General features: G+C 41.7%; 2 protein-coding genes across 3 annotated transcripts in view; both read left to right on the forward strand.

The window, feature by feature from the left end:
- The window catches only part of HAO2 (hydroxyacid oxidase 2), a 262,966-nt gene that overhangs the window by 48,195 nt on the left and 195,647 nt on the right, over nt 1–19,124 (forward strand). The window lies entirely within an intron of this gene.
- On the forward strand, nt 9,961–17,558 carry LOC118931713 (3 beta-hydroxysteroid dehydrogenase/Delta 5-->4-isomerase-like). 2 transcript variants are annotated; one of them, XM_036924438.2, is made up of 4 exons: nt 9,961–10,092; nt 10,300–10,452; nt 13,832–13,996; nt 16,337–17,558. In XM_036924438.2, exons 2-4 carry the CDS (start codon nt 10,308–10,310, stop codon nt 17,146–17,148), a joined length of 1,122 nt encoding a protein of 373 aa, XP_036780333.2. In that variant the 5' UTR covers nt 9,961–10,092; nt 10,300–10,307; the 3' UTR covers nt 17,149–17,558. The 2 variants fall into 2 exon arrangements, with proteins under 2 accessions (XP_036780333.2, XP_036780332.2); XM_036924437.2 differs by having other exon boundaries at nt 9,969–10,092; nt 10,247–10,452.

Below are 19,124 nucleotides of genomic sequence, written 5' to 3' on the forward strand. Positions count from 1 at the left end.
AACTATGTTCTCTACCTTTATGTTGTATCTACCTACCACTTCAGCATCTTATTAAAAATAATAAAGAGAGAAATGTGGTATCCACATATAAATCAAGTATAAAAATCAAATGTGTATTCGTATTTGAACTGACTGTTTATAGTTCACAATGCATGAGCAAAACCAAAAGTTTCTGTGATGACTGCCCTTGTACTGTTCACCATGTAACTTATTCACTGTGTAAGAATTTGTTCTCCATGTAAGAACTTGTTCGTTATGCTTCAGAAGATTGGAGACTGACGAAAATTAGGCTTGGGGTGGATTAATGATTGTGCATTGAGCATTGACTCCCCTATACAGAATTTTATTGTTGTTAACAACCATTTGATCAATAAATATGAGAGATGCCCTAAAAAAAAAAAAAAAAATACAACAGCTTTATGAGAGATGACTCTCTAGATGGCTTACAGATTTTGGGGAGGTCTAATGGTATTAGGCAAATTTTTTTGATGATGTTGTTTATCGTGTTCCTGTACAAAGAACTAGGTGATAAATTCTTTTTATCCCATGGGAAAATAAATAGGGCTGTCTCTTTAAAAAAAAAAAAAAAAAAAAAAAAGAATTATACACCATAACCAAGCAGAATTTATCTCAGGTATGCAAGGTTGGCTCAATATTTGAAAATCAATTAATGTAATCCATTAAATCAATAGGCTAAAGAAAAATCATATGATCACATACAGAAAAAGCATTTAAAAAAGTCTAACACCATTCATGGTAGTAAGTCTCAGCAAACTAGAGATAGAGAGGAAACTCCCTCACCTTGATAAAAAACATCTACAAAAAACCTACAGCTATCATCATACTTCATGGTGCTTCCTTTTCTTGGGTGCTAATATAAATGGAATTGTGTTTTTAATTCCAAATTCCACTTGCTCATTACTGGCATGCAAGAAGGTGATTGACTTTTTGTATATTAACCTTGTACCCAGCAACTTTGTTATAACTGCATATTAGTTTTAGGAGGGTTTTTATGTATTTGTATTATTTTACACTTTATGCCTAGACAATCATGTCATCTGAGAACAAAGACAGTTTTTTTATTCCTTCCTGATCTATATGCTTTTTATTTCTTTTTATTATCTATTGCATTAGTTAGGACTTCCAGTATGATGGTGAAAAGGGAGACATCCTTGCTTTTTTCCTGATGTTAATGAGAAAGCTTTGAGTTTCTTAATCTTTGCAGATCATTACTCCCAACAACTGAAGAAAACATTCCTTTCAAGTGCATGTGGCATCTTCACAAAGACAAACCGTATTCTGGACCATAAAACAAGTCTCAATAAATATCTAAGAATGAAAATTATACATAGCATATGCTCTGACCACAATAGTATTAAATTAGAAATCAGTAACAATAAGATACCTAGAAAGCCATCTGTTTTTAAAATTAAGCAACATACTTATAAATAACTCATGCATTAAAGAAGAAATCAATTGTGATTATGGTTATGCAAGTAGAAACTCAAACAATATACTTAATGTGAATGTATTTTTTTAATGTTTATTATATCCCCTAAAAATAATTCAGTGCAAAAAAAAGAAATCACAGATACATTAGAAAATATTTTTGCCTGAATGAGGATAAAAACCCAATGTATCAAAATTGTTGAATGCAGCTAACACAGTGCTTAGAGAGAAATTTATGGCCTTAAATGTTTTTAGTCGAAAAGGAAAGAGATAAAATCAATTATCTACACTTTAACCATAAGAACCTTGACAAAGAAGAGTAAATTAAACCCAAAGTAAGTAAAAGGAGGTAAATAATTAAAAGAAATTTATGAAATAGAAAATGGACAGACAGTAGAGAAATATAACAAAAATTTTTCTGTTTCCCATGCATAAAAATTTCAGGTGGATTCTATATTTAAATATATGTCCAGGAGACTTCTGGGAAGATGACAGCATAGAGACAGCTTGAACCCACCTACTCCCACCTTCACACTGAATCTACTCCCACCTTCACACCGAATCAAGAGCAGTTCATCTTGAGGAAGAACTGAGGACTGAGTGAGGGACAGAAAGATCACATTTAAAAAAATGGCAGGAGAATGGAGACATGGTAATGGAGGTAACTCCACCTCCAGTACAATGACCAAAGATTGGAAAGATATTGCTGAGAGACCTGGACACATATTCCCTACCTGGGGGATAGAAAAAAAAGTCACACCTTAAAGTGAATCTAGACTATAAGTGAAAAATACCACTTTATGGAACTAAAGCACCCACCATTTGTCAGGGAACAGCTGGAACTATCTGCACTGGAGGTCTGGAAAGGACCACTGTTTGCAGTTCTTTTGCATATTGAGAGTGATGTGGGAAGCAGGGTTGTGGTGCATACACCAAATTCAGATTTGGCCTAGGGGCTTCCCAGCCCTAGCTCAAGTGGATTCAGGCCATGGCTTCCCTGGGACCACAAAGCCAGTCCTCACCAGACATAAAGCCAGTGGCCATGGAGGTGGGGCTTTCTTGGAGGCCATTCCTCATACTGGGATGGCACTAAGGGAGCAAACCCAATTGCTGTTCATTCCTGGAGAGCATGCCTGGGCCACCACTGCACCATGGGCACAAAGCTATTAGCTGCAAAGAAGGGGATTTTCTGGAGGCTGTGCATGGGCCTGGGGCTACACCACTGGTACAGAGTCAGTTGCTGCCCACCTTTGGAGAATTGCCTGGGCCTTTTCCCTCCCTGCCAGTGTGGACCCCATCAGGAACCCACCTGGAACCCTCTGACTGTGCCCCCCTCAGTCCACACCCTGAGAGCCCTGACACCAAGAACCCCCCAGGTCATGCACAGCAGGCCCCCCGCCAGCCAACCAAAATGACCAGGCAGATGCAGTCTACCCAGAGGGTCTTGCCTATACAAGGCCAATCTTTAAAGACTGGAGAGATAGCCCTTTCTACTAATTCATAGAATCAAGCACAGAAAGTCAAACAAAATGAGGAGACAGAGGAATATACTTGAAACAAAGGAACATGACCAAACTTCAGAAAAAGAACTAAATGAAACAGATATTCCAGATAAAGAGTTCAAATTAGTGATTATAAAGATGATCATCAGGCTTGAGAGAAAAGTGGAGGAACTCAATGAGAACCTCTATGAAGAGATAGAAAATATAAAACAGAACCAGTCACAGATGAAAAATACATTAAATGAAATTAAAAAGGATACCAGAAGGAATCAACAGCAGATTAGAGGATGCAGAAGAACAGATCACCAATCTGTAAGATAATAATGGAAGGCACTCAAGCTGAACAGCAAAAAGAAAAATTAATAAAAAGAAATAAGGATAGGTTAAGGGAGCTCTGGGACAATATCAAATATCCAAACAATCGCATAATAGGAATCCCAGAAAAAGAAGAGAAAGGGGAGTAGAAAACTTATTTGAAGAAATAATAGCTGAAAACTTCCCTAACATAGGGAAGGAAGCAGACATCCAGGCCTAGGAAGCAGAGAAAGTCCCAAACAAGATAAGCCCAAGGCGGTCCACACCAAAATACATCATAATTAAAATGTCAAAGATCAAAGACAAAGAATCTCTAAAAGTAGAAAGAGAAAAGCAAAGAGGTATCTACAAGGGAAATACCATAATGCTATCAACTGATTTTTCAGCAGAAACTCTATATGCCAGAAGGGAATAGCATGATATATTAAAAGAGAAAAACCTCCAAACAAGAATACTCTACCCAGCGAGGTTGTCACTCAGGATGAAAGGTGAGGTAAAGTGAGATAAAGAGCTTCACAGATAAATGTAAGTTAAAAGATTTCATCACCATCACTAAACCAGCCTTACAAAAAATGTGGAAGGGTCTTTTTCAAGAGGAAACGACCCTAACTAGAAACAAGAAAAATGTGAAAGTGAAATTTTCACTGGTAAAAGCAAACATATACTAGATGTAGTAGATTAATCACTTGCATCCTTCTAGATGATTGCTGAAATGACTTCATCCAGGAATGTGGAGTTTCTAGTCAGCTACATGTGACTATTGGTTAATTACCCTCCTTGTCTCTCCTTCATTCTCTGTTCCTTATGTCACTTAATTTAAGGCACTTCAGAATTTTCCTTATCATAATGCCCAAGGGAAGAACAAGAGAGGAAGAAAGGCTCAGAGAAGAACAACAAAAACAACCGGGAAACATTTAACAAAAATGGCAATAACTACATACCTATCAATAATTACTCTACATATAAATGGACCAAGTAATCTGATCAAAAGGCATAGAGTGACTGTGTAGATTTTTAAAAGGACCCATCTATTTTCTGCCTACAAGAGACTCATTTTTGAACTAAAGACACACATAGACTGAAATGAAAGGGATGCAAAAAGACATTCCATGTAAATAGAAATTTTATGAAAAGCTGGAGTAGCGATACTTATATCAGACAAAATAGTCTTTAAAACAAAGACTGTAACAAGAGACAAAGAAGGATATTACATAATGATTAAGGGCACAACCCAGCAAGAAGATATGATAATTATAAATATCTATGCACCCAACAAAGGAGCATGCAAATATATGAAGCAAATATTAACAGATTTAAAGGGAGAGATTGACAGCAATACAATAATAGTAGGGGAATTTAACACTGCACTTGCATCAATGGATAGATCATCCAGACAGAAAATCAACAAGAAAACAGTAGATCTGAATAATATATTAGGCCAATGGAATTATTAGATATGTACAGGACACTACATCCCAAAACAGCAGAATACATATTATTTTTGAGCACACATGGAACATTCTCCAGAATAGATCAGATGTTAGGCAACAAAGCAAGTCTTAATAAATTTAAGAAGACTAAAATGATATTAAGCATCTTTTATAACCACAACAGTATGAAACTGAAAATCAATTATAAAAGGGGGAAAAAAGTGAAATACACAAACACATGGAGGCTAAACAGCATGCTACTAAACAACCAATGGGCCATCAAATAAATTCAACAAGTCAAAAATACTTAGAGAATAATGAAAATAAAAATACAATGGTTCAAAATCTTTAGGCTGCAGGAAAAGCAGTCCTAACAGGGAAGTTTATAGCAATACAGTCCTAATTCAAGAAGCAAGAAACATCTCAAATAAACAAAACCTGATACCTAAAGGAACTAGAAAAAGAAGAACAAAGCCCAAAGTTAGTAGAACAAAGGAACTAACAAAGATCAGAGCAGAAATAAATGAAATAGAGACTAACAAACAACACAAAAGATCAATGAAACTAAGAGCTGGTTCTTTGAAAAGATAAACAAAATTGATAAATCTTTAGCTAGACGCACCAAAAAAAGAGAGAGTTCTCAAATAAATGAAATCAGAAATGAAAGAAAAGTTACAACTGACACCACAGAAATATGATTATAAGACAGTATTATGAAAAATTATATGCCAACAAATTTGACAACATAGAAAATAATGGATAAATTCCTAAAAACATATGATCTTCCAAGAGTGAACCAGAAGGATATAGAAAATTTGAACAAACCAATTACTAGTAATGAAATTGAGTCAATAATCAAAAACCTCCCAAGAAACAAAATATCAGAACCAGACAGCTGCACAGGTGAATTCTACAAAATATTCAAAGAGTTGATACCTCCCCTACTCAAACTATTGCAAAAAAATTGAAGATAAAGGAAAACTTCAAAATTCATCCTATGAGGCCAGCATCACCCTGGTACCAAAACCAGACAAGGACACTACAAAAAAATAAACTACAAACCAATATCTCTGATGAATATAGATGTAAAAATCCTCAACAAAATATTAGCCAACCAAATTCAAAAGCACATTAAAAAGGCCATTCACCATGATCAGGTAGGATTTACCCCAGGGATGCAAGGATGGGCCCACAAATCAAACAATGTGATATAGCACATCAACAAAACCAACATGATCATCTCAATAGACACCAACAAAGCATTTAACAAAATTCAACATTCATTCATGATAAAAAACACTCAACAAAATGTGTATAGAGGGCACAATCTCAACATAATAAAGGCCAGATATGATAAGCCCAAAGCCAACATCATATTCAAAGTGCAAAGCTGAAAGCTTTTCCTCTAAAATCAGAAACAAGACAAGGATGCCCACTCTCACCACTTTTGTTCAATGTAGTCCTAGAAGTCCTGGATGCAGCAATCAGATTAGAAAAAGAAAGAGAAGGTATGCAAACTAGTAAGGAAGAAGTAAAATTGTCACTATTTGCAGATAACATGATATTATATATGGAAGACCCTAAAAGACTCCACCAAAAAACTATTAGAAATAATAAATGAATTCAGTAAAGTCACAGGTTCCAAAATCAATTTACATTAATCTGTTGCATCTCTACATATAAATAATGAACTATCAAAAAGATAAATTAAGAAAACAATCTCATTTACAATTGCACCAAAAAGCATAAAATACCTAGGAAGAAATTTAACCAAGGAGGTGAAAGACCTGCACTCTGAAAACTATAAGATATTGATGAAAGAGCTGGAAGAAAACACAAATAAATGGAAAGCTATTCCATGTTCATGGATAGGAAGAATTAATATTGTTAAAATGGCCATCCTGCCTAAAGCAAGTTACAGATTCAATGTTATTCCTATCAAAATACCAAGGGCGTTTCTCACTGAACTAGAACAAATAATCCAAACATTTGTATGGAACCACAAAAAAACCCTAATGCCAAGCAATCTTGAGAAAGAAGAATAAAACTGGAGCTATCATGCACCCTATATATACTATACTACAAAACAGTATGATATGGTATTAGCACAAGAACACATACATCGACCAATGGAACAGAATACAGAGCCCAGAAATAAAACCACATGTATATGGTCAACTAATATATGACAAAGCAGGCAAAAATAAACAATGGGGAAAAGAAAGTCTCTTCAATAAATGGTATTGGGAAAACTGGACAGCTATGTGCAAAAGAATGAAACTGGACCACTGTCTTACACAATACATGAAAAGAAGCTCCAAATAGATTAAAGACCCAAATATAAGACCTGAAACCATAAAAGTAGAGGAAAACACAGGCAATAAAGTTCTAGACATTAGTATGAGTAAATTTTTTTCTGGACATGCCCAGGCAAAGGAAACAAAAGCAAAAATAAATGAGTGGGACTATATCAAACTAGAAATCTTCTGCACAATAAAGGAAGCCATCAAAAAAATGAAAAGGCAACCTCCCGTATGGAAGAATATATTTGCAAATGCTGTATCTGATAAGGGGGCTAATATCAAAAATATATGAAGAATTCATACAATTCAACACCAAAATAACAAATAATCCAATTTAAAATATGGGCAAAGGACATGGATAGGCATTTTTCCAAAGAAGACATGCAGATGGCCAACAGACACATGAAAAATATGCTCAGGCCAACAGGCACATGAAAAGATGCTCCACATTGCTAATCATCAGAGAAATGCAAATTAAAACTACAATGAGATATCACCTCACACCAGTAAGGATCACCATCATTGAAAAGACAAACAACAACAAATGTTGGCGAGGTTGTGGAGAAAGGGGAACCCTCCTACACTGCTGGTGGGAATGTAAATTAGTTCAACCATTGTGGAAAGCAGTATGGAGGTTCCTCAGAATGCTCAAAATAGAAATACCATTTGACCGAGGAATTCCACTTCTAGGAATTTACCCTAAGAATGCAGCACTCCAGTTTGAAAAAGACAGATGCACCCCTGTGTTTATCGCTGCACTATTTACAATAGCCAAAATATGGAAGTAACCTAAATGTCCATCAGTAGATGAATGGATAAAGAAGATGTGGTACATATACACAATGGAATATTACTCAGCCATAAGAAAAAAAAACAGATCCTACCATTCACAACAACATGAATAGAGCTAGAGGGTATTATGCTCAGTGAAATAAGCCAGGCGGAGAAAGGCAAGTACCAAATGATTTCACTCATATGTGGAGTATAAGAACAAAGGAAAACTGAAGGAACAAAACAGTAGCAGAATCACAGAACCCAAGAATGGACTAACAGTTACCAAAGGGAAAGGGACTGGGGAGGATGGGTGGGAAGGGAGGGATAAGGACAGGGAAAAAGAAAGAGGGCATTATATTAGCATGTATAGTGCATGGGGGGCAAGGGGAGGGCTGTGCAACACAAAGAAGACAAGTAGTGATTTTACAGCATCTTACTACGCAGATGGACAGTGACTGTGAAGGGGTATGTGGGGGGGACTTGGTGAAGGGGGGAGCCTAGTAAACATAATGTTCTTCATGTAATTGTTGATTAACGATTATGAAAGAAAAAGAAAGAAAGAAAAAGATGCTCAATATCACTAATCATCATTTGCAAATAAAAACTACAATGAGATATATATATATCACCTCACACAAGTCAGAATGGCCAGTATCAACAAGATAAGAAAATAACAAATGTTGGAGAAGATGTAGAGAACCCTCCTACACTATTGGTGGGAATATTATTCAGCCATAAAAAAGAGAGAAATCTTGCCATTTGCAACAACTTGGATGGACTAGAGGGTATTGTGTTAAGAGCAGTAAGTCAGTCAGAGAAAGAGGCATACATATGGTTTCACTTGTATGTGAAATCTGGAAAACAAAACAAACAATACAGAAATACACTCATAAACACAGAAAATGCACAGTTGCTTGCCAGGGAAGGCAGAGGGGAAAGGTAAAATGGGTGAGGGGGATAAAGAAGTGAAAACTTCAAATTATAAAATACTTTAGTCACAGGGATGGAGCTACAGCATAGGGAATATAGTTCATAATGTGGTGTCTTTTTGTATGGTGATAAGAAATCACACTCAAATACACACTCAGAATGTGTGGAGTTGATGAATTCCTATGTTGTTTACCTGAAAACAATATAATATTGTATATAAGCTATATTCCAATAAAAAATTATTTTTAAAACTAGAACAACTTTAGGCAGAAAGTTTAATTCAATAAATGGATCAGTATGAAGTTTTTCAAAATTAATAAATATATATATCCAGAACCATAAAAACTTCAGAAGAAAAAAAAACAGGAGAGTATCTGTGGAGCTAAAAATCAGAAAGTAGTTGTTGTGGGGGTAGATTCAGGGTGGGAGTGGGAATTGACTGGAAAAGAGCAAAAACTTTCTGAGTTGAAGGAAATGTTCTATATCTGGTTTGGTGCAGTGGTTACATGGATGTTCATAATTGTCAATGATCATTGAACTGGACATTTTAATGCATGTAAATTACAATTTTTTTAAAGGGAGGAAAGACAGTGTCTTGAGCTTATGGTGGTGGTATTTGGACACCTCTGGGGCATGAGCTTCAGAAGAATGAACAGCCATCTTCAGTTCAGCAATCTGCTGAGAGTGGTTTTGCAATCACAACGTGGGGTAAGTGTAAATGCCCATAATAAGATCTGCTGTGGCATACAACTATAGAGCCCTAGTCTCATTATACAGGCCGTAGAACTAGGGGACTACCATTAGACAGGTCCCCTTCACTGGTGCTTGTCCTCCAGAATTCTCCAGAGGGAAATCAAAATCAAGGCTCTGGATACACTGGGTGGGAAGGAAGTTCATGTAACTGGAGCTGCCAGTATTGAAAATTTCTAAATTTTTCTGGATGGCAACACTTCAAAAGACAGTCTCAGAGAGGAGACAATGGGCTAAAGTGGATTTACCTCCAGAGGGAGGTACTGCAAAAATCCAGGCAAAGAGCCACAGGGCACACAGAAAAGGCACGGAGAGATTTATCCCAGTCTAGTGTAAGTTCCCAGACTGTGGCTTCCAGACAGCTGGCACTGACTGTCGGGTACCCTGCTGAAGGTAAAGCCATCTTTATCATGCTGTGGCCTTGAAGCTTGCTTTCTCTTCCTGTGCCTTGAAGGAATGAGGTATGTTAAAGGCCACTCTGTGGAGGAGGGATGATGGAGGAGGAGGAGCAATGAGCATGTTGTAAGAGTTTAAAGGTAAAAAGGCTGAGCCAGAGGCAAAAACACATCGAGTCCTACTTTGGGAAGATAAGGAAAGCAGAAGGCAGGCTCTTGTCCTTGGCTTTTAACAGTCTAACAGGTTAGAGCCTTTTCATGTTCTTTCAACTACTCTTGGTGGGGAGTGGGCGGGCAGGGGGAGAGGGGCATAGGATTTTTGCAAAAATTAATGGAGGCAACAAAATGTTTTTTTGTGAGCCTATAACCCCTTGAACTCTCCTTTTGACACTTTCCAGGGTCCCCTCCTGATCCATACTGCTCCCCAGTGTTCTCTGGTTCCTGTATTCAGGTTCAGTCATGGCTGGATTCAGCTGCCTTGTAACAGGAGCAGGAGGATTTTTGGGCCAGAGGATCGTCCGCTTGTTGTTGGAGGAGAAGGAGCTGCAGGAAATACGTGCCCTAGACAAAGTCTTCAGTCCGGAATTGCAGGAGGAATTTTCTAGTAAGTGAACTCAAGCCATAGGTATGTAGCTCCATCTTAAACCCTGTGCAGGTATAGGGAGGAAGTTCTTATCTAGCAAATTAAGGAAAATTGTAGGCAAATAGTGGCTGATCCCATGTCCAAAGTCATTAGAAAGAAAATCACAGCTGTTTTAGTATAAGAGATCTTTGGACACTAGGTCACTTTCCTTCTCATCTAGAAAATCACATGTTACCTCTTTCCCTTGGTAACAACTCTTTAATGTTGTGAAGATTTTTGACTTGGCAATTGCTTTGCAACATCTGCAAAGGAACCATCAAGTGCCATTAACCCCAAGACCCTACTAATGGGTGCCTGTCCCTTTTGATGGTCCTTGTCATTTTGTGGCTTCACTTATCCAGCGATGGTGCAATAAAAGGTAGTGAAACCAAAGTTGAGTGTGTATGTGTGTGTGAGAGAGATTACGAGAATGGGGGTGGAAAGGACATACAACATACAGTGCAGAAGCCAGAGGCAGGGTGAGAAGTGTTGTGAGCATGGACACCCCTCTTGTAGGTTCCCCACATGCTCCTTTTACCATGCCTTCATGCCTCATGGCCACAGGAAAACGACTGCAGGATTTGCTGGAGCAGCTTATTGCTCTCTTTCCAGCATGCTGCCCCTTATGCTGATGTAACAGCTGGATTTATAGTGTATTTCCCAAACTGTTTCACCCCCAGATCCTCAAAATAGTCCTGAAAGGAAGGTAAGAAAGGGTCTCACCCATCTGGGCAATGAGAAAATCGAGGTTCACAAAGGTAGAGTGATTTGCCAAGGCCCTCTGTTAATGGGTAGCAGGGTTCAGTCTAAGCCCTAGCTCAGGTCCCAGTCACATGGCCCTAGGGCTGAGTCCTGGCAAAGTGAGGCTTCAGTCTCCCTATTCCCCCCGTGCATTCCCAAACCTTTTCCCTGGGCCCCTCCCCAGTCCCAGCAGACTGGGTATCTACCCACAGGCCCTGGCTGCCCAGAAGACCCCACCTGACTCCACAAAGTCCCCCTACCCGCTCTCCTGGGCTATGCCTATCACTCTGCTTTTTATTTCTTCTGTGTTCTCCTCAAAGACCCTATTTGCTCTACCCTGTTTCAATAGTAGGCCTGATAAATTCATAAATGATTGACTGATGGTAATCTTCACACTAATATTTGCAGACTGACAGGTGATTCCCAGAATTAGGAATGTTCATCCTAAAGGAGCCGTTTCCAGTGTGACAAGTCAGGTGGTGGCATGAACAGGCAGAGCCTCTATGGAGACAGTAACAGAGAACCCTTGCATTGTTCTTTCTGTGCTAAACACCGTGCTAAGCGTGTTACATGTGTCAACTCATTTGCTCCTCATAATGACCCCATGGGATAGGTCCTGTTGTCCTTTTTTAAAGAAGAGAGTGCAGGCTGAGAGGTTTAGTCCTTCAAGGTTGCTGTAACAAAATACCACAGTCTGGGTAGCTTACGCACCTCAGAAATGTATTTCACGGTTCTGGAGGCTAGAATCCCAGATCAAGGCAGGGTCACACTCTGGTGAGCGCTCTGCCTAGTCCATAGCCTGCACCCTCTCACTGTGCCTTCACATGATAGACGGGCAGGGGGATCTCCCAGGGGTTTCTTTTAAAAGGACACAAATCCCATTCATAAGAGTTAACCCTCGAGACCTAATCATCTCCAAAAGGCCCCACCTCCTTCACCTTGGGGGACACAGATGTTTAGACCTAGCAGAGATTAATTTACTTGTTCAAGGTCCCATGACTAGAAAATAGCAAAGCTGGATTTGAACCCAGGCAGCAGAGTGGCAGCAACTGTGCTCTTAACCACTAATTTGTCTAGTAGCTTCTCCCTGGGTCTCCCTCCAACCTAGTTCACACCACGCAAGCAACTGTGTATTGACTCTGCAAATAACACTTCCAAAGTTCATAGGCTTGGAGAGAGGGGGCCCCCACGGCACCCATAGCGCCCTCTCCTGGTCTCTCCGCATGCTTGCGGGCCGTTGGAGTACGAGTGCTGTCCTCTCTTGCCTTCGGACTTCCTCCCCCTTCCTGTACCGATTCCTTAAATTCCTTTGAGCCAGTCAGCTGAAGTTAGTAGGACAGGAGAGGCAGAGGAAGGGAGGGGGAGAAGGGAGGGCAAAGAGGGAGACACGATCAGAGGAAATCCTACTCCTGGACTGATTCCCACGGCTTCTTCTCTGCATTTCTCCCTCTTCGGGGCCTTCTTGGAGTTGATTGACATGGGAAGGGTTTGGGGCCGAGCAAACATGGCAGAGGTTAAAGAGAGCAGATGGTCCTTCCAAGTTGGAACCCAGGAAGGAAATCCTGCCCTGAATTTTACAGTCTAGAAGAGAGCTTGAGACTTGCCCCTTCACCTCTATGAACCTTGGTTTCCTCACCTGTAAAGTGGAAATCAGAATACCTATCTCATGCGATGGCTGTGAAAGGAATGCAGAAAACTATGAAAGGTTTGTGCGAAGCAGAAAGCACAGTACAAGTGTAGGGTATTTACCCAAAATATGGAGTGCAGCAGGAGATCTGAGGGATGGTGGTACTGGCTGTACCAGCAGAGACCACAGAGGAACTGAAAATCCGATGCTGCATCTGCTGCCCTTGGCTAAATGGCCAGAATGTCCGTCCCTTGGTGGCTGACACACTTCTAGTACTGATATCTTTTCATCAACATCATCTAAAAAGAGCCTTTCAGTTAAATCCATCATTCGGACCCATCCTAAATTCCCTGTTAGTGGCTCCACTGTCCTCCTGGTCACCTGAGCAGGAACCCCTCGAGATGGCTTCGACTCTTCCTTTCCTTCTCAGCCAGTAAGAACCAGGGCCTGAGAAGGCGAGGTTCTCCTTGTCTGAAACTTGGTGTGGACATCTTGCTTTCCCTTGTATGCCCCACACCAATCCATTTTATACCCTGCAGCCAGGTTAGCCTCTTACACCACAACTCTATTTTTGTTTCTCCTCTTTTTCCAAATCCATATGTGATTCCTCACTCCCTGCAGAACTAAATGCAAATTCTTCCCTCTTGCATCTACACCCCACAATCACCCTACTCTCCTTAATGACTTTTATGAACTCACCATGAATCTCTTAACTGATTCTGTGTTCCAGGTATAATTGACTCCTCGCTGCTCAAATTCTTTTTGTTTAAATGAGATAGGATAGAAACAGATGTTTGCTCTTTCCCATTAAATGCCACACATTTTAATCTCTGTGCTTTTGTTTATTTGTTCCTACCACTGAATATGATCTTTATCAATCTGGGTAAAATGCTACCTTGTTTGATTAAAAGTCACCTTGTTTAAAATGCCAGTTTGATCAGGAAACTTCAGGGTGCAGAAAGCCTTCCAATGGCCTGACTTGTGTTCACACAGAGCCCCAGAGCAGGATCAAGCTAACCCTGCTGCAAGGAGACATTCTGGATGAGCAGTGCCTGAAGAGAGCCTGCCAGGGCATCTCGGCTGTCATTCACACCGCCTCTATCATTGATGTCACAAGTGCCGCTCACCGAGAGACTCTGATGAATGTCAATCTGAAAGGTATAGTGTCCCGGGGAGGAGATGCAGTGAGATTGGCAAATGAGGCTTATACAACAGGGTTAGGAGTAGGAAGGGACGAGAGTTGGAGACCTGCTAAGCCTGAGCCAAGTGCTTTTGCTTATCACTACTGACTGAGGGACTCAAACCTGCTATCCTTGGTCTTTTAGATGAAGAAGCTAGGGCTGAGAAAGACTAAGGAACTTGTGTAAATCCCCGAGGATAGGAGAGGGGAGCTAGAATTTAAACCTGCACCTGTATGACTCCGAAGTCCTTCCTACTGCTGCTCCAACCAAGTGTTGACTAAACTCCAACTTCAAACTCTTGCTGTCCAGCCACTTCCCACCTCCCCTGGGCTGGAACCAGACCTAATGGGTGCTTCTTTAGTTATCATTTTAGCCCTTCGTATGCCTCTAAAGCGCTGGTCAAGCAAAGCCAAGAACTAAGAGCTCTGATACAAAGTGCCCCCAGGGTAGTTCCAAGGGATGGGCCACAGCTCTGGCAGGGCTACTGAATAGGATCACCAAGGGTAATGAGAACATCTAGCACCCTCCTGCTCACCTCCAAGAAGGATTCTTCTCAAGAGAACTAGGAAAGCTGTTCACAGTGGTCAGGCAGGACAGATTTATCCAGCACTTGCTTCCCAACAATATTTTCTTTACAGTAATAGTTTCCCATTATCCATAATATGTCTCTGCCGCTCACCACCATGCCCACAATTAAAGAGTGCTTCCTAGCCAGGTGCCCAGGGTCTACTCTTTTTGACTCTCATCCTTCAAATGCTTGGTGGATCTTTCTGAGTCATGGCTTTCCAATCTACTTTAAAAGCAGGCACATTTACTTAAGGGATTAGCTTAAATCCCTATTAGCTTGTCATGTAATGTTATTCCTCCGATCTGGAGGCCAGATTCTCTAGGACGACAGCACCCCGACCCCCAAGCCCACCTGTCTCGCATGCCCTGCTCTACAAAGTGAGACTAATCAGAGACTCCTCTTCTAAAGCAACACATTGCTTTTGAGTCTCCAGCCTAAAATAGCACAATTTCAAAAAAGACCCCCTCCAGTTTCTACTTAGCCATGCCTCTAACCACCCCCACACTACAAGGAGGATGCTCAGATTAACCAGTTTTTAGTGTTTAGACCCTCTGTCAAAATTCCTACTCTCCCAGCTCCCGCCAACACAGAATTTGAAATCCCTGAGGAGCTCAAATAGGGACATCAACTGATAGAACCAATATCCCTCCCAGGTTTAGAAACTACTTCACAGTGATGGTCATTTCCCCCTCTGCCGGTAATTTAGCCCAAATTTTCTCAGCCTCTAGATTTAATTTAAATAAAAAATGAGGCTGTCTCTCCAGAAAACCAAATTACACAAAAGCTTAAAAGGGATATAAAATGCCAAAATTAGACATGATGCTTAGCCTAGGAAATCCCTTCCTTCTTGTAGAGAAGGTGCTCTGCATTACCTCCTTGAGCTAAGGTTGTACCCAGCTAAAGGGGTTTTACAAGATCCTCCCATTACAGGTCTGACCACCAGAGGGTGCACTCCTCCTTCCGGGTCTTCATCAGACTCAACATAATGGCCAGCGCAGGGCTCCCGAATGCTGAATAAAAGGAAGGTTTATCACCCCCACTTTCCATACCTGGGTAAACAGAGAGCCACAGCCAGAATTAGGAGTGGCCACTGTAGGGAACATACAACCAGAAACACAGTCTGCATCTCCAGCTACTCCCCAGAACCCACTAGTCATTTGCTCAGTGACTCTCAAAGAAAGGTTGTGACAAAGTTTTTATTGGTTTTCAAAAAAAGAGAAAAATAGAAGCAATTCAATGTATATGTAAGAGTTTATATTGCCTGTATACAACTCCGTGTGGGTGTGTGTATGAGCCCACAACGGGAGAGTTTCAACTGACCTCTTTTATATAAGGATTAGAACTATCCATATTCTGAGATTATGGCCTCCTCCTTGTTTTTTTACTTAGAAATTGCTTGTCTTCGATGAGGTAGTAGGGATGATAAATGGTAATTTCTTAATGTCCTTACTTGGCAAAATATAAAGTGGCAATACTATGTCCTTTCCCAAACTTAAAAGTGCACACATAGGTCCATGAAATCCCAAGGCCTAGAAATTCTTGCTCTCCAGAACAAATGTTGCTTTCTTTTCATTTTTGCATTTTTCCAGTGGCTGTAGCACAGTCAGATCTCAGCCAGAAACACAGAGGAAGGTGGTCCTGATCTGCCATAACCACATCACTTGGGAGTGGGGGGTGGACATGGTCTGTGGGGGCAGCGTTGGTCCTTGGGTTATTTCTTGACACTGACGGTGTGTTCCCCATGGGCAGGTACCCAGCTCCTACTGGAGGCCTGTACCCAGGCAAGTGTGCCAATCTTCATCTACACCAGCACCATAGAGGTGGCAGGGCCTAACTCCTACAAGGAGGTCATCCAGAATGGCCATGAAGAACAGGATCTCGAAACAACATGGAACAGTCCATACCCATATAGCAAAAAGCTTGCTGAGAAGGCTGTGCTAGCTGCTAATGGGTGGGCTCTTCAAAATGGTGGCACCCTGTACACTTGTGCCTTAAGGCCTATGTATACATTTGGGGAAGGAAGCCAATTCCTTTATTACCATGTGACCAAGGCCCTGAAGAACAATGGCATCCTGTCACACGAGAACAAGCTCTCCATCGCCAACCCAGTCTATGTTGGCAATATAGCCTGGGCCCACATTCTGGCCCTGAGGACCCTGCAGGACCCTAAGAAGGCGCCTGGCATTGGAGGACAGTTCTACTATATCTCAGATGACACACCTCATCAAAGTTATGATGACCTCAATTACAATTTGTGCCGAGAATGGGGCTTCTCCCTTGATTCCAGAATGAGCCTTCCTTTATCTCTGAAGTACTGGCTTGCCTTCCTGCTGGAAATGGTGAGCTTCCTGCTCAGACCAATTTATAGATATAACCCCTCCCTCAACCGCCACTTAGTGACATTATCAAATAGTGTGTTTACCTTCTCCTATAAGAAAGCCCAGCGAGATCTGGGGTATAAGCCCCTCTTTAGCTGGGAGGAAGCCAAGAAGAAAACCACAGAGTGGATTGGCTTCCTGGTGAAACAGCACAAGGAGACCCTGAAAGAAAAGGCTCACTGATCTGGGGTGAAAAAGATGTGGAAGTGTGTGCCCTTGGGGGACTCCTGTCAAGCTCTACCCTTCTGGCTTCATACAGAAAGTAACACAGCCCCGAGCCCAAGCCCTTCAGCCTCCCTTTCACAAGATGACATCTTACTCTTTTCTTCCTGCTACCAGTAAACCTTCCCCATCACCAGCAATCAGAAGCTCTGCACCCTGCGCACCCCCAGAGGGCAGACAAGGCGATTTGCTGTGGCTGCTGGAACCCCAGTCTCAGTGGCTGCTTCCAAGCTAGCAGGCCTCTTTTAACTTACAGCTTTGCCTGTTAGCTTCCATTTCCTTTGCTAAATGCAAAAGCATTTTTCGTCTTTTAAAACTTCCTACTTCTTCCTACAGCTTAATGAAAATAGTAATAAATGCTTGAATGCCTAGTCTGGAGGAAGTTGTGATTTATGTGAGTACATACCCTCCTCCTTTCCCTTCCACTTCCAGGGAATGTTACCTCCTGCATAGAAAAGCAGCATGGAACTGGGGCAGGCAGAAGGGTCCAGAGGGGAAAAGTAAGATAGCTAAGCACTATGTTTCAGGCATGTACTAGATCACCAGACACCTCTGAGTAGGGATTAAGATTCCCTTTTATGATAAGGAACTTGATCAAAGTCACAGTAACTGTTAAGTGACCAGGCCATTTAACCCAGATAGACTGACTTGAAAGCCCTACCTTTACATGGGATCACACAGCCTGCACTGCCTAAAATGTTCAGCTAAATGGGAAGGGGTGGATGGGTTTGTCAGCAGAGCAGCAGAGCACGGGAGCATGATGGGCTGATCCTTGGGAGAGCCCAGCTCCTTTGGGTCACCTACTTCTTGCCTGGCCCTATGCAGGAGACTCCCTAGAACCCAGGGAATCCCGGAGGGGCTTCTGGGAGGGTCTGCATGCCCTTGCCAGATGGCCTGGGCAGGAGAGGGAGAAGCAGAGATGCAGCCAGCCTCCACTGCCAACACCAGGTTCCTCCAAGTTCTCTAGGATGCACCTGTCTATGTGTGTTGGCCCCTCCAGCGATTCATAAACCCATATTCCAACCCTTCAAATTATACAGTGAAGCCACACCATGGGTTCCTGGGAAAGTGAAGGGCACAGGTATGAATTTCCCTGAAAATGTAACTGCCACTCAGCCCAAAAAGAAGAGGTCTACCACCTCACCCCTCCAGAATGACCTCCTCCCCACCTCCCACCTCTCCTGACACTGCAGGCTCTCTTCCTCTGGCCGTCTGCCTCCTAGGCCCTCTCCTTTCCATCTTCCCTTTAATCACTCAACCTTCTCAATTCCCCTAAGGAGGGGAGGACAATCAAGACATGTTTAGAGACTTAAATGATGACATAGTCATTAACTGAATGGAGGACCAACAGCCAAAAGAAACATTGTCGGGGCCCACAAGGCCTGTGTGACCTGAAGCAGGGGAGCAGGTGGCTGTGGGGGGATTGGCGTGTGCAGTGCGAGCTGCCTCCCTCCAAGCCGGTAAGGTGCTGTCTGCATGAACCACAGCCGCGACAAAGGGCACATCCAACATCAAGAAGGCCACTTTACTACCCAAGGAATTTACAGGTTATGAATTCAGTTGAATCTGATGGCCACAAAGGATAGTTTAAGAATTCAGTTTTAAGGAGAAAGGGAAAGAAACATTGCCCTAGACGAACAGATTTCCATCACCTTCAAAACCCCAGGGACAGAATATCAGCACCGGGGCCTCAGGGTGGAAAGGCCCCAGGTGGTGCAGTTAAGATGAGAAATGAAACACTCCTTCCTGCCTCTTTCCCTACACAAAACACAAGAGCCAGAGCCTGTCCAGCTCTTGCAGGCATGCACACCTTTGTATGTTCGTGCCAGTAACACAGGAAGGAAAGGAGAGTGGTGGAGTCTGGGGCAAGGACCCCTCAGCCGCAGTTTTAGCCTGGTGAAGTCCCACATCTATAAACCCATCCGGACAATTCTCAA

The sequence above is a fragment of the Manis pentadactyla genome, chromosome 4, assembly GCF_030020395.1.
Source record: "Manis pentadactyla isolate mManPen7 chromosome 4, mManPen7.hap1, whole genome shotgun sequence".
Taxonomy (NCBI): domain Eukaryota; kingdom Metazoa; phylum Chordata; class Mammalia; order Pholidota; family Manidae; genus Manis; species Manis pentadactyla.